Below are 16,244 nucleotides of genomic sequence, written 5' to 3' on the forward strand. Positions count from 1 at the left end.
GCAGTGATGTAGACTGACCGACTCATTCTTTGGACCTACTTTAAAAATAATAAACTAAGCCGAAGAACACCGTCTGGTTTTTTTTCAAGAATACAACAGCTACCTGGCTTCCTTTTGCGCCTATTGCGGATACATTTTTTTGACATAGAACATGTTTTATTATTTTTTCAGTAGGGTAGTGAATTAGACTGTCTCGACTCAATCTTTGCACCTACTTTCAACAAAATAAACTAAGCCTGAAAACACCGTGTGTTTTTTTTCAAGTAGACCACAGCTACCCAGCTTCCCTTTGCGCCTAGTGCAGACAAAAGTATTGACGTAGAACCTTGTTAATAACTTTTCAGTAAGGTAGTGAAGTAGACTGTCCGACTTAATCTTTGGACCTATTTCAAAAAAAAAAAAAAAACAAAGCCGAAGAACACCCTGTGTTTTTTCTCAAGTAGACAACAGCTACCCAGATTCCCTTTGCGCCTAGTGCAGATAAACGTATTGACGTAAAACATTCTCTTTTACCTTTTCTGTAAGGTAATGGGATAGGGTGTCCGACCCCAAATGTGGACCTACTTAAAAACAAAACTAAGCCGAACAACACCCTTGACTTTTTCTCAAGTACACCTCAGCAGCCCAACTTCCATTTGCGCCTAAGGCAGACAAAAGTATTGCCGTAGAACATTTTTAATTCAATTTTCTGTAAAGGTGGGATAGGGTGTCCGACCCCAACTTTGAACCTTGTTAAAAAAATAAAATAAACTAAGCCGAAGAACACCCTGTCTTCTTTCTCAAATACACCACAGTTTCCTAGCTTTCCTTTGCGCCTAGTGCGGACACAAGAATTGACGTAAAACATGTTTTATTAACTTTTCTGTAAGGTAGTGAAGTAGACTGTCCGAGTCAATCTTTGGACCTACTTTCAAAAAAATAAACTAAGCCGAAGAGCACCCTGTTTTATTTCTCAAGTAGACCACAGCTATCCAGCTATGCTTTGCGCCTAGTGTAGACAAAAGAATGGACGTAGAACATGTGTTATTAACTTTTCTGTAAGGAAGTGAAGCAGACTGTCCGACTTAATCATTTGACCTATTAAAAAAAAAAGCAAAAAAAGCCGACGAACACCCTGTTTTTTTCTCAAGTAGACCACAGTTACCCAGCTTCCATTTGCGCCTAGTACGGACAAAAGTATTGACGTAGAACAGTTTTATTAACTTTACTGTAAGGTACTGGGGTAGGGTGTCCGACCCCAACTTTGGACCTACTTTAAAAACAATTAAGCTGAAGAACATCCTGTGTTTTTTTATTTCATGTAGACAACAACTACCTAGCTTCCCTTTGCGCCTAGTGCGGACAAGATTATTCACATAGAACATGTTTTATTAAATTTTCTGTAAGGTAGTGAAGCAGACTGTCCGACTCAATCTTTGGACCTATTTAAAAAAAATCCACTATGCCGAAGAACACCCTGTGTTTTTTCGCAAGTAGACCACATCTACCCAGCTTCCTATTGCGCCTTGTGCGGACAAAAGTATTGACGTAGAACATTTGCTATTAACAATTATGTAAGGTAGTGGGGTAGGGTGTCCGACCCAACTATGGACCTACTAAAAAGAATAAACTAAACCGAATAACACCCTGTGTTTTTTCTCAGGTACACCACAGCTTCCTAGCTTCCCTTTGCGCCTATTGCGGACAAAAGTATTGACGTAGAACAGTTTTGATAACTTTTTCTATGAGGTAGTGATATAGACTGACCGACTCAATCTTTGAACCTACTTTAAGAATAATAAACTAAGCCGAAGAACACCGTCTGGTTTTTTTGTCTCAAGAATACAACAGCTACCTGGCTTCCTTTTGCGCCTATTGCGGATAAATTTATTGCCGTACAATATTTTTTATTAACGTTTCTGTAAGGTAGCGGGGTTTGGTGTCTGTTCATCAATTTGGACCTACGTTCCAAAAACACTGTGCGGAAGAACACCTTGGGTTTCTTCTCCAGTCTACCCCAGCTACCCTGCTTCCCTTTGCACCTAGTGCAGAAAAAGGTTTTGCCGTAGAACATTTTTAATAACTTTTCTGAATGGAAGACTTTAAGGTGAGAAGACTGTCCGACTCAATCCTTGAACCTACATGAAAAACAATAAACTATGCCGAAGAACACACTGTGTTTTTCTCAGGTAGACCACAGCTACCCAGCTCACCTTTGCGCCTATTGTGGACATTGATTTGACATTGAACATTTTTTATTATTTTTCTTTGTTAAGTTGTAGGGTAGGTTGTCCGGCACCAACATTGCACTTTCTTTTAAAAAGAAAAAACTAAGCCGAAGATCACCCTGTGTTTTTCTCAAGTAAACCGTAGGAAGCCGCCCTTTCTTTGCACCTAGTGCAGACAGAAGTATTGCCGTACAATATTTGTTATTAACTTTTCTGTAAGGTAGCGGGGTTGGGTGTCTAACCCTAAATTTGCACCTACGTAGAAAAACCTGTGCGGAAGAACACCTTGGGTTTCTTCTCCAGTACACCACAGCTACCCACTTCCCTTTGCACCTAGTGCAGACACAAGTATTACCGTAGAACATTTTTTATTAACTTTTCTGTAAGTGTAAGGGAGACTGTAAGGTAATAAGACTGACGGACTCATTCCTTGAACCTGCTTAAAAAAACAATAAACTAAGCCGTAGAACACACTGTATTTTTTCTGAAGTAGACCACAGCTACACAGCTACCCTTTGTGCCTATTACGGACAAGAATTTGACGTCAATACTTTTTTTTCATAGTAATTTTTCTGTAAGGTGATGGGGCAGGGTGTCCGACACGAATTTTAAACTTTATTTCAAAAAAAAAAACTAAGCCGAAGAACACCCTGTGTTTTTCTCAAGTAAACCACAGCTACCCGACCTTCCTTTGCATCTAGTGCGGACAAAAGTATTGGGGTAGGGTGTCCGGCTCCAACTTTGCACTTTCTTTTAAAAAGAATAAACTAAGCCGAAGAACACCCTATATTTTTTCTCAAGTAAACCATAGCAACCGGCCTTTCTTTGCACCTAGTGCGGACACAAGAATTGACGTAAAACATGTTTTATTAACTTTTCTGTAAGGTAGTGAAGTAGACTGTCCGAGTCAATCTTTGGACCTACTTTCAAAAAAATAAACTAAGCCGAAGAGCACCCTGTTTTATTTCTCAAGTAGACCACAGCTATCCAGCTATGCTTTGCGCCTAGTGTAGACAAAAGAATGGACGTAGAACATGTGTTATTAACTTTTCTGTAAGGAAGTGAAGCAGACTGTCCGACTTAATCATTTGACCTATTAAAAAAAAAAAGCAAAAAAAGCCGACGAACACCCTGTTTTTTTCTCAAGTAGACCACAGTTACCCAGCTTCCATTTGCGCCTAGTACGGACAAAAGTATTGACGTAGAACAGTTTTATTAACTTTACTGTAAGGTACTGGGGTAGGGTGTCCGACCCCAACTTTGGACCTACTTTAAAAACAATTAAGCTGAAGAACATCCTGTGTTTTTTTATTTCATGTAGACAACAACTACCTAGCTTCCCTTTGCGCCTAGTGCGGACAAGATTATTCACATAGAACATGTTTTATTAAATTTTCTGTAAGGTAGTGAAGCAGACTGTCCGACTCAATCTTTGGACCTATTTAAAAAAAATCCACTATGCCGAAGAACACCCTGTGTTTTTTCGCAAGTAGACCACATCTACCCAGCTTCCTATTGCGCCTTGTGCGGACAAAAGTATTGACGTAGAACATTTGCTATTAACAATTATGTAAGGTAGTGGGGTAGGGTGTCCGACCCAACTATGGATCTACTAAAAAGAATAAACTAAACCGAATAACACCCTGTGTTTTTTCTCAGGTACACCACAGCTTCTTAGCTTCCCTTTGCGCCTATTGCGGACAAAAGTATTGACGTAGAACAGTTTTGATAACTTTTTCTATGAGGTAGTGATATAGACTGACCGACTCAATCTTTGAACCTACTTTAAAAATAATAAACTAAGCCGAAGAACACCGTCTGGTTTTTTTGTCTCAAGAATACAACAGCTACCTGGCTTCCTTTTGCGCCTATTGCGGATAAATTTATTGCCGTACAATATTTTTTATTAACGTTTCTGTAAGGTAGCGGGGTTTGGTGTCTGTTCATCAATTTGGACCTACGTTCCAAAAACACTGTGCGGAAGAACACCTTGGGTTTCTTTTCCAGTCTACCCCAGCTACCCTGCTTCCCTTTGCACCTAGTGCAGAAAAAGGTTTTGCCGTAGAACATTTTTTAATAACTTTTCTGAATGGAAGACTTTAAGGTGAGAAGACTGTCCGACTCAATCCTTGAACCTACATGAAAAACAATAAACTATGCCGAAGAACACACTGTGTTTTTCTCAGGTAGACCACAGCTACCCAGCTCACCTTTGCGCCTATTGTGGACATTGATTTGACATTGAACATTTTTTATTATTTTTCTTTGTAAAGTTGTAGGGTAGGTTGTCCGGCACCAACATTGCACTTTCTTTTAAAAAGAAGAAACTAAGCCGAAGATCACCCTGTGTTTTTCTCAAGTAAACCGTAGGAAGCCGCCCTTTCTTTGCACCTAGTGCAGACAGAAGTATTGCCGTACAATATTTGTTATTAACTTTTCTGTAAGGTAGCGGGGTTGGGTGTCTAACCCTAAATTTGCACCTCCGTAGAAAAACCTGTGCGGAAGAACACCTTGGGTTGCTTCTCCAGTACACCACAGCTACCCACTTCCCTTTGCACCTAGTGCAGACACAAGTATTACCGTAGAACATTTTTTATTAACTTTTCTGTAAGTGTAAGGTAGACTGTAAGGTAATAAGACTGACGGACTCATTCCTTGAACCTGCTTAAAAAAACAATAAACTAAGCCGTAGAACACACTGTATTTTTTCTGAAGTAGACAACAGCTACACAGCTACCCTTTGTGCCTATTACGGACAAGAATTTGACGTCAATACTTTTTTTTCATAGTAATTTTTCTGTAAGGTGATGGGGCAGGGTGTCCGACACGAATTTTAAACTTTATTTCAAAAAAAAAAACTAAGCCGAAGAACACCCTGTGTTTTTCTCAAGTAAACCACAGCTACCCGACCTTCCTTTGCATCTAGTGCGGACAAAAGTATTGGGGTAGGGTGTCCGGCTCCAACTTTGCACTTTCTTTTAAAAAGAATAAACTAAGCCGAAGAACACCCTATATTTTTTCTCAAGTAAACCATAGCAACCGGCCTTTCTTTGCACCTAGTGCAGACAGAAGTATTGCCGTACAATATTTTTTATATTAACTTTTCTGTAAGGTAGCGGGGTTGGGTGTCTGACCCTAAATTTGAACCTACGTTAAAAAACTGTGCCGAAGAACACCTTGGGTTTCTTCTCCAGTATACCTCAGCTACCCAGCTTCTCTTTGCACCTAGTGCAGACACAAGTATTGCCGTAGAACATTTTTTATTAACTTTTCTGTAAGTGTAAGGTAGACTGTAAGGTAATAAGACTGTCCGACTCAATCTTTGAACCTACTTAAAAACAATGAACTAAGCCGTAGAACACACTGTGTTTTTTCTGAAGTAGACCACAGCTACACAGCGTCCCTTTGTGCCTATTGCGGACAATTATTTGACGTCAATATTTTTTTTATTAATTTTTCTGTAAGGTGATGGGATAGGCTGTCCAACACCAATTTTGCACTTTTTAAAAAAAAAATAAACTAAGCCGAAGAACACCCTGTGTTTTTTCTCAAGTAAAGCACAGCTACCCGACCTTCCTTTGCACCTAGTGCGGACAAACGTATTGACGTACACTACTTTTTATTTACTTTTCTGTAAGGTAGCGGGGTTGGGTGTCTGACCCTAAATTTTGACCTACGTTGAAAACAAACTGTGCCGAAGAACACCTCGAGTTTCTTCTCCAGTACACCTCAGCTACCCAGTTTCCCTTTGCACCTAGTGGAGACACAAGTTTTGCCTTAGAACATTTTTATTAACTTTTCTGTAAGGTAGACTGTAAGGTAATAAGACTGTCCGACTCAATCTTTGAACCTGCTTAAAAAACAATAAACTAAGCCCTAGAACACACTGTGTGTTTTCTCAAGTAGACCACAGCTACACAGCTTCCCTTTGTGCCTGTTGCAGAGAGATTAACATTACGTGTATATCGATTTTTGTTCATTTCATATGTACAGGAATAGACATTGATACAAAATTCAACTGACAAATTTGATATTTAAGGATGCCTAGTGTATGGAAAGTATGTATGTAACTTTTGGTCGTACATTGCAAATATTTTATTCAGTTCCTGGAAATATGACACGATTCCACACATATTACTTAAAACCAATATTATTAAGAATGGTAGTTTATAACTACATGTAAATTGTTTGTTTAGCTCACAATCACAAGGAATCAAAAAACGAGAAAAAGAATAGAAAAAAAACGATTTTAAATTGTACCATGTTTTAATAAACAAAGAGTGTACTCAAAAAATTAAGTGGTTGCTAGCATCATGCGTATATAAAACGACTTTTGAGGATCACGACAAGCCGTAAAAATGTCGAATTCTGCTGTCAAAGGACGTGTTATTACATGTATATTAAAGTAAGATTTTGGGATTTTTGGAACATTTGAGTTTGATATATTTGTTTTTATATTTTTGTTGGAATATCATTAAAATTGCCTGCTAGAAAAAAGTGGCTGCTTACTTGATTGGCTGCTAAAAGAGGCTGCCAGCTTAAGTCCAGTTAAGGAATCTATCATAATGTTTTTTACAACGACATATCGTTATTCTCGTAATATACATGTAAACTCCATTAAACATTACAACTTAGATACGTCCGTTGTTAGTTATGGCTTTATCTTTGTTTATTTTTTATCATCACGTCCTTAGGACTCCGACATTTAAATTAAACGAAAACATTTTTTCGTAGTCCTAAGGACGTGATGATAAAAAATAAACAAAGATAAAGCCATAACTAACAACGGACGTATCTAAGTTGTAATGTTTAATGGAGTTTACATGTATATTTTGAAACATTTTTATTAACTTTTCTGTAAGGTAGACTGTAAGGTAATAAGACTGTCCGACTCAATCTTTGAACCTGCTTAAAAAACAATAAACTAAGCCGTAGAACACACTGTGTGTTTTCTCAAGTAGACCACAGCTACACAGCTTCCCTTTGTGCCTGTTGCAGAGAGATTAACATTACGTGTATATCGATTTTTGTTCATTTCATATGTACAGGAATAGACATTGATACAAAATTCAACTGACAAATTTGATATTTAAGGATGCCTAGTGTATGGAAAGTATGTATGTAACTTTTGGTCGTACATTGCAAATATTTTATTCAGTTCCTGGAAATATGACACGATTCCACACATATTACTTAAAACCAATATTATTAAGAATGGTAGTTTATAACTACATGTAAATTGTTTGTTTAGCTCACAATCACAAGGAATCAAAAAACGAGAAAAAGAATAGAAAAAAAACGATTTTAAATTGTACCATGTTTTAATAAACAAAGAGTGTACTCAAAAAATTAAGTGGTTGCTAGCATCATGCGTATATAAAACGACTTTTGAGGATCACGACAAGCCGTAAAAATGTCGAATTCTGCTGTCAAAGGACGTGTTATTACATGTATATTAAAGTAAGATTTTGGGATTTTTGGAACATTTGAGTTTGATATATTTGTTTTTATATTTTTGTTGGAATATCATTAAAATTGCCTGCTAGAAAAAAGTGGCTGCTTACTTGATTGGCTGCTAAAAGAGGCTGCCAGCTTAAGTCCAGTTAAGGAATCTATCATAATGTTTTTTACAACGACATATCGTTATTCTCGTAATATACATGTAAACTCCATTAAACATTACAACTTAGATACGTCCGTTGTTAGTTATGGCTTTATCTTTGTTTATTTTTTATCATCACGTCCTTAGGACTCCGACATTTAAATTAAACGAAAACAATTAATATGTCACGTTGAAAGGACCTGCAGTCTAGCCATCGTTCATTCGAATTAATTAGATAGGAACGTATAACGTCAACAATTTGAAATGTTTACACTTGTTTGAAATCCAATTGAAGTGATGGATGACAAAACTAAATGATATTCGAGTTTCATTTAAATTTTCAATCGTTTAAGTCATGCTTACTTTGATGCAAGATCTTCAATAATGCAATGCAAACAAATCATATCACCTCCAGTTTAATTTCACAATTGTAACGACGTTTCCGTGATCCAATACCATCCAATTATATGTGTCTAGCAATTATATGGTGTTGAAATACACGTATATATAACATCTCATTCTTTGATTTGTTAAAAAGAAAGTGCACTTTTGCACATTACAGACACTAGTTAGCTTGGCCCTCGTTTGCTTTTAACATTTATAATTAACAGTGTCATATAACCCATTAAAACGGTAGATGATGTTTTTCTGAACCTGAACAAATAATGAAAGCATGAGGTAAGCAACAGTTAAAATGCTAGAAATAATGCATACAAACTAGTTATCATAACTTTAAATATATATAGAATAAAGGACTTTTTGTTTGTGATACTGACTTTATCACAGTAAAATATCAGGTGAGCCCGAAGTTAGCTTGGCCCTCGTTTGCTTTTAACATTTATAATTAACAGTGTCATATAACCCATTAAAACGGTAGATGGTGTTTTTCTGAACCTGAACAAATAATGAAAGCATGAGGTAAGCAACAGTTAAAATGCTAGAAATAATGCATACAAACTAGTTATCATAACTTTAAATATATATAGAATAAAGGACTTTTTGTTTTTGATACTGACTTTATCACAGTAAAATATCAGGTGAGCCCGAAGTGCGAGCCTGATATTTTCTGTGATAAAGTCAGTTTCAAAAAGAAAAAGTCCTTTATTCTGTTTATCGGTAATTTAACAAACAATAAAAATCACTACAATAATAGAGAAAATAACAAAGGAACTTCTTTTTCGCGTCGAATCACGGCGAATCACACTTGACGTCACAGGCTGCATTATGTCATTCGAAATTTTGTCACAGTGCAGTAAACATGGCGTTCTCTTGCACAAAGTAGTGAAAAAAGTAATTATTGCATGCGTTTCATTAATATTCTGCTTTGGACATGACACTATATCAATGGCAAATATAATGGTAGCATACCAGTAGGTCAAATTTCTTTATTTTTCACAAAATTTTAATAGACGTCACTAAACGTTTAGCTTATAATTTTTGCTTTTTCAGAGTCATGTTAACTTATTTTCAACACGGACCAGAAATATGAAACTTGGAGTTTAAAGCCCCTACGGATACCTTTAATATTTAGAAGCGAATTCAGGGGTAGGCGACCCGGGTCACAGTCACCTCTTATAAAGGCTACAATTCTGGTCAAAGCAAACTTTGATAGTTTGGTGCCACCAGTTATCCCCCTTTTTAAAATTTATCCATAGATGAGGGTCTGGAATGGGGGTCTGGTATTCTGTAAACAGTTAATTTTCACCCTTTTTTTTCTCTAATCTTCCAAAAATTAGACCACGCTTTTCTCTAAATTCTTCATTTTTAAGGGCATTATTCTTTAATTATTTAACCCCATCCAAACCCTCATAGATTCGCTTATAATTATCACGGTTCACTTTAATTTTTTGTTCCTTGTTCTATGAATATCAGTCATATTGGCAATGAAACCACATCTTGTAAAATTGTATATGATGGTCCCACAAAAATGTCAAAATTGCGTAAATTTCAAATTTTCTTTCTTTCTAGCTTCTCTCATGTGATAGCGGTACCTTTTTGGTCACTATTTATGTGTTGCGTTTAAATATGAATTGTGACACTTTATAGTGACTGAACAGGTAAAACAAATACTTCTCAAGAAACAGAAAAAGAAAACTACTTGGAACAGCACAAGGCTATGTATTGTTATTGGTATTGTAATAATGAATAAAAACTCATCATGGACGATATGTTACATGTAGTTGTTCTTCATATAACGCATTTTTCTTTAAAAAGTCTATCGGGTTTCATGCATTTTCTGTTCACATTTTCCCAACAATCGTTCAAAAAAGGCTAAATGGACTTTGTGAAAGTTTCTTGTGTTTTATTCGTCAAAAATCTCGTGCGTTTCTGCGGAAAAAAATCACAAGCAATTTTGTGAATGAAAGGGGAAAGTAGATCCTTACGCGTTGCATTCGCGCATGTCATTTGCGTACTAACCCAATAATTTTTATATCACGACCAGTCCACTAATACTGACATTATCAGCGAGAACACATCAAAGGAAAAATGTACAAATTACCGATAAATGGTTTTAAAATCTGCCACATAGCGAATATTTTTTCGAATTTAAAGTTTTTCCTTGTGGACTCCTTTTAATGTTTATTATATATATATATATATTATTAATCGTATTATTTTAGCAATTTGTGATTCGTTAAGACTTGGTCACATGTTCATTTGTATTTACTCAGGCTGCACGCTAATTCTGCTATATTTAGCGTTTCGTAGGTCAGAAACAGCATATTGCACAGAGCATACAGCATGTTACTAAAAATACATTTAAAAAAACCCAATTATCGTCACATGTTCTTCTCGGCCAATCAAAACGACTTCCTGTCTAGACTGTTGCAGTAGTTGCAGACGATCATGGCGGAACAGATGGCTGAAGGTAGATTCGCGTCCCTGGGACAAGACGATAGGGATTATATAATGGAAAATATTGAAACAAAAAACACAAAAAGGCAGAACACCACAGCAGTTAAACTATTCAGGGAATATTTGACCGAGAAAAGTAAGCCGATAGAATTCGAACAGTACACTATAGAGCAAATGGACGATTCATTGGCATCGTTTTACTTGGAAATGAGAAACAAAGAGGGTAAACATTATAAAAAAACAACAATGCAAGCCTATAGACAAGGTCTAAACAGACACTTACAGAAATGTAGGGATATAGACATTTGCAATGAAGAAATATTCAAAAAGTCCTGTAAATCCTTCAAGGGTATGACAAAGGAACTCAAGCGCCTTGGTCTAGCTGCTATAGAACATCACCCTTCCATAGAAGAGAGTGATATTGAGAAGATGTACTCATATTTTTGTAAAAATCTGGAGGATGCACAGCTTTTGCAGTATAAGGTAATTTTTATACCACATACATGTAAAATTAGTAAAATTGAGAATGGAAATGGGAATGTGTCAAAGAGACAACAACCCGACCAAATAAAAAACAACAGCAGAAGGTCACCAACATGTCTTCAATGTATGACACATTTTTTTTAATTCCATGCATAAAGCCTTATCAGTGTAAAAATAAACATATTGTGAATTTTAAAGGATGACTTCGCTACAAAGGAGGTTGTATACAAAAAAAATCATACTATATATAGGTGTTCCATGCGTATATATGGACCTATTCATGTACATTTGTACATGCTTAATATTGCGCATGCATATTAATATTATAGACGAAAATTTTCACAATCATCTGTAACAATCTATAATAAGAACAGCACGTCAATGTGACAATTAGATGTATAACAAAATTAAATACAAATATTATTCAATGTCAATAAAATATTTATCTTCTGTTCATAGTGAAAATGGCTAATTATTTGCATATAATATTGAAAATTGCGTTTGTTTTTAGTATCTATCTAATTGTGTGCATACTGTCCACTTCAATTAAAATTTCTTCTGTTTTAGGTATTTGTTGACATCATGCTGCACTTTGGTCGTAGAGGGAGGGAAAACCTGTCAAGTCTTACAAGAAAGCATTTTGCAGTTAAGCGTGGTGCAGATGACAAATTGTATGTCTACAAAGTAATTGATGAGCAAACAAAAAACCACCAGTCAGACAGTGAATTATCCTCAGATGGACGAATGTATGAAATTACAGGTAACTGTTATCTATATATACATGTACATATTGACCTACAAAGTAACTACCCTTTAATTTTTTTGCATTGATTTAATATATACTTATAAGAAGTTATGTTATGCATATTAAAGATGCAATCTACATAAAACTATTGCATTTTTAAAATAAAAATAAAACAAATGGACTGACCTACCTTTTTTATTAAGTTATCAGAACCACACTATTTATTGACCTGATTAAAACTCATACAAATATAAATCATTCATTTCATAATTAATAACCATTAGTGAGTAAAAAAATATCAACCAATATAGCTACATATCCCATATTTTTTTTTATCAAGTGTTTTGAACCACAGTGGCAGACATTTTTATAATATTATTTTGCCATTTTTTCATATTACAATCAAACATTAATAGGAAAATGTGATATTTATAGTTGGTAAATACGTTATACAATGTATATGTCAAATATCAATGAATATATGCATGGGATAATATACGAAAAACAAAATAGAAATTATTGTATAAACTCTATGATCATATAAAGAAAAAAACTTATTTGACTGCAGAAGACTTTTATCTGGAGTATTTTTATTTAGAAATGTTTAACATGCTTTTTTCAGATGGTGAAAGATGTCCAGTGAAGTCTTTTGTGAAGTATATCAGGAGGTTGAATCCTAAATGTGTAAAATTATTTCAACAAGCAAGATCATACCCTAAAGAAGGAGTGTATTATGACAATATACCTCTAGGTCATAATAGACTTGGCCAATTCATGAATGAAATTAGCAAAATGGCAAATCTTTCTCACATATATACCAATCATTCCTGCCGAGCAACAACTATTCATCTTCTTGACGAAGCGGATATTCCAAGCAGACATATAATGACAGTTACGGGACACAAGTCAGAAACATCTCTAAAAACTTACTCTGGAAAAACTTGTGAAAAAAAGAAACGGCATATGTCGGAAATTTTAAGCTCAAAAACATGTGGAAAGAAATCATGTATATCTAATATAGATTTTCTTTGCTTGTCTCAAAGTACAATTACAGTTGAAGCCAATGAAGGGGTGGAAAATATTCCTGTTGAATTGAGTGATGCAAATTTTGATTTAGAGCTTTTATCAAACTCACAGAATGAAACTGTAATGAATGACATTTTGCCTAATAACCAATTGGATGAAATTCTTACAGAAATTGATAATGGTCCCTCAAATACAAATATAATGAAACCCGAGACATTGAAGACAAATCAAAATTTTTTAAACCTACCACAACCAGATATGAAAATGCCATTTCTTAATAACTGTAACAATGTAACTGTTAATATAAATTACAATGTTCACCCATATGTGAACAACCCTGCAAAGGTATAGCTTCATATACAAAATGTTTTTGTTGTAAATTTCTTGTTACTTTATCTGTTAATTGTTATATATTGTTTCAATTAAACAAGCAAACATCTATATATTGATTGTTGTGATTCTGTTATAACGTATGAACATTTGAAAATTTTACAGTAATAATGGTTTTGAAGACATGCAAAACAATATATTATTCATGCAATAGTTCTTGATTAATAATATAACAATTGTAGCCTTTGTTTGAGGTCGATACGAGGTTATATCGACCAAGAGAAGCATATCGACCTCGAACTTCGTCCTCAGTCGATATGCTTCTCTTGGGTCGATATAACCTCGTATCGACCTCATACAAAGGCTATAATTGTATAATATATAACAGCATGTATATTATGATGCCTTCCGCAATTTTTACTTTACCAATATCTTCCGATTTTTTAGGTTAACTGAACTGCCATTAATGAAACACGAACTTCCGTATGCAATTTTATAGAGCATCTCTGGTCGATGTCTGATATTATTTAGTTACATAGTGTGGTAGTGACCTAATACGATATATATGGAGTCAGTAAATTCCATATGGGGTGAAAACGAAGCTCGGTAAATTGCATATTGGGTGACAGTGAAGCTATAATCCCTATTTGGAATTTACTGAACCCATATATATTAGGTCAATAGCACATTCTGTAACGAATTGATCTTACCGACTATCTTAACATGCGATATTAAGACAAGTGGCCTATCAAAGTGATCAAGTCTGCAATACTGTTTGTAATAGGAACATACTTCCAATGTTCTATACAACCACAAATGCAAACAATAACAACTTGCTCGCTTTGAACGTGTTTTATGAATTTATTCCAATCGTTCATCATCAAGATGTAACGGTCATAGAACAACATCGTCCATACTTTGTGTAGACGCGTCGCCAATGTTTTTGTTTCGAAAATAAATTTCCTCTATAAAGTATTTAGATAAATGCATGCAGATGGTTGTATTGACTTTTAAATGGTTTATGCTGTATTTACATTGTTTGTCATGTTTTTATGCATTATACACTTGGAATATGCATTATATATATGTAACACTCCCAAACGTGTCCTGTCCCCCAAACGTGTCCGATTCCCCCAAACATGTCTATTCTCCCGAAACGTGTCCGTAATATCCAATATTCCCCAAACGTGTCTGATTTTATAACCCCCAAACGTGTCCGATAATTGTTATTCGCCAAAACGTGTCCACTATTAAACGCCAGGACGTCTCACGTCTTTTAGCGCTAATACATGAATAAAATCAATAACGTTTACGACAATTCTATAATGGGGGACACAGTTGATGAAGTGGTCATTTATTAGTATAAGTTGGTTCAATGCCGGTTGTTATTGCAAATTTAACCTGTAACATATAAATAAACTTTTTTTTGGACTGAAATTGCTTAGTTGCAAGTATTATGCTCGTTTAGAGCGCACATACATGTACAAATAATTCTAATTCAGTTGAATTAATCGTTTACTATGTAAGTATTCTGTACTAATAAACTCCGATGATGCCTTTTATATTACAGCTAATTTCCTAATGCATGTAGAACAAAACTTTGGTTAGCTTGCTTGCTTGGTTTTTATATTGTACAATCCATAGGATAACAACCAATTAAATTCAAATATAATATATTCAGGTTAAACAATGCCTATATATATTGTTTAAAAATGTCAATCTTATTTACAAAGCTTGTATTAACAATTATACAAACAAAGCAAGCAAGCAAAACAAAGTTTTACTTTGCAAGCAATAAGAAATCAGCTGTAATCCGCGAATACTTAACGGCGGGTTTTTAAAAGAATTGACTTCCTTTTTTTTTCAACAGTTCTGATATTTTAAAAGATATTCAAATCATAAACTGGTTATCAGGTATTTTAATAAATTTTAGGTTTCCAGCATCACTACTAAAGTGAAGACATACAAACAAGAGTCATAAGTCCAGTGCCAAATATTTCATGCATTATTCGAACGATATCATATTAACAATAAATACTATATACATAAGTTTTATTATCATACCGGGGATTTAGGACTGGGCCTAAATTTGTTTACGATTATTCGGGATTAACATTAGTTAAACTTAAAACTCTAAAGAGCCAGTAAAGACCGATTTAACTTCAATAAGAAACTATTTGATTCTCTCAATAAATAGAAAAAAAAACCTCTTAAAATTATAAAGTGGTAGTAAGGTTTTATATTATGAACTTTTGGTTTCGAGCATCACTCAAATACACGCAAACAAGAGACATTACGTCTAGTGGCAAATAGTTCATTATATATGTAACACTCCCAAAACCCTCTTAAAATTATAAAGTGGTAGTAAGGTTTTATATTATGAACTTTTGGTTTCGAGCATCACTCAAATACACGCAAACAAGAGACATTACGTCTAGTGGCAAATAGTTCATTATATATTTGCCGGAACTCTTGGATTGTACCTTAATTATTCCGGGAATTTACACTTTACGGTTATTAGGAATTTACACTAATCATAACTCGGAATTAAATTATATTTGTTTTGGAGCGGAAAAAGGACAGTTTTATTTTTACGGAATATCAGTAAAACAATCTTTTATTTCCCTAAAAATATGTTATAGGACAAGTTTGGGGAATTTGGCACGTTTGAAGTATTGGACACGTTTGGGTGTTTATTAAAAATGGACACGTTTAGGCGTCTGAATAATACAAATGACACGCTTTGACGCCCTTTTTACAACTAGACATGTTTTGCAGTTCAGTGACGTTGATGTGGACACGTTTGGGAGTATCGGACACGTTTGGGGGGAAGGACACGTTTCTGAGTGTTACATATATACTTCCGCAAATTTACAGACTTAAAATTGTTGGGCTGTTGTTTAGACGAATTATATAATACACAAAATGTATTTTCAGAACCGATCCCCTCACGCATCACTTCATGAAAAAAATGTAGTTTTTGGAATTATTAAGA

The 16,244-nt window shown here is 34.9% G+C and overlaps 1 protein-coding gene across 1 annotated transcript; it reads left to right on the forward strand.

Annotated features, from left to right (window-relative positions):
• Positions 1 to 10,515: 10,515 nt before the first annotated feature.
• Positions 10,516 to 13,362, forward strand: LOC139528733 (uncharacterized). The gene is made up of 3 exons (XM_071324878.1): positions 10,516 to 11,148; positions 11,716 to 11,908; positions 12,516 to 13,362. Exons 1-3 carry the CDS (start codon positions 10,657 to 10,659, stop codon positions 13,268 to 13,270), a joined length of 1,440 nt encoding a protein of 479 aa, XP_071180979.1. The 5' UTR covers positions 10,516 to 10,656; the 3' UTR covers positions 13,271 to 13,362.
• The last annotated feature ends 2,882 nt before the right edge of the window (positions 13,363 to 16,244 follow it).

Source organism: Mytilus edulis, chromosome 1 (assembly GCF_963676685.1).
Source record: "Mytilus edulis chromosome 1, xbMytEdul2.2, whole genome shotgun sequence".
In the NCBI taxonomy this organism is placed as follows: Eukaryota; Metazoa; Mollusca; class Bivalvia; order Mytilida; family Mytilidae; genus Mytilus; species Mytilus edulis.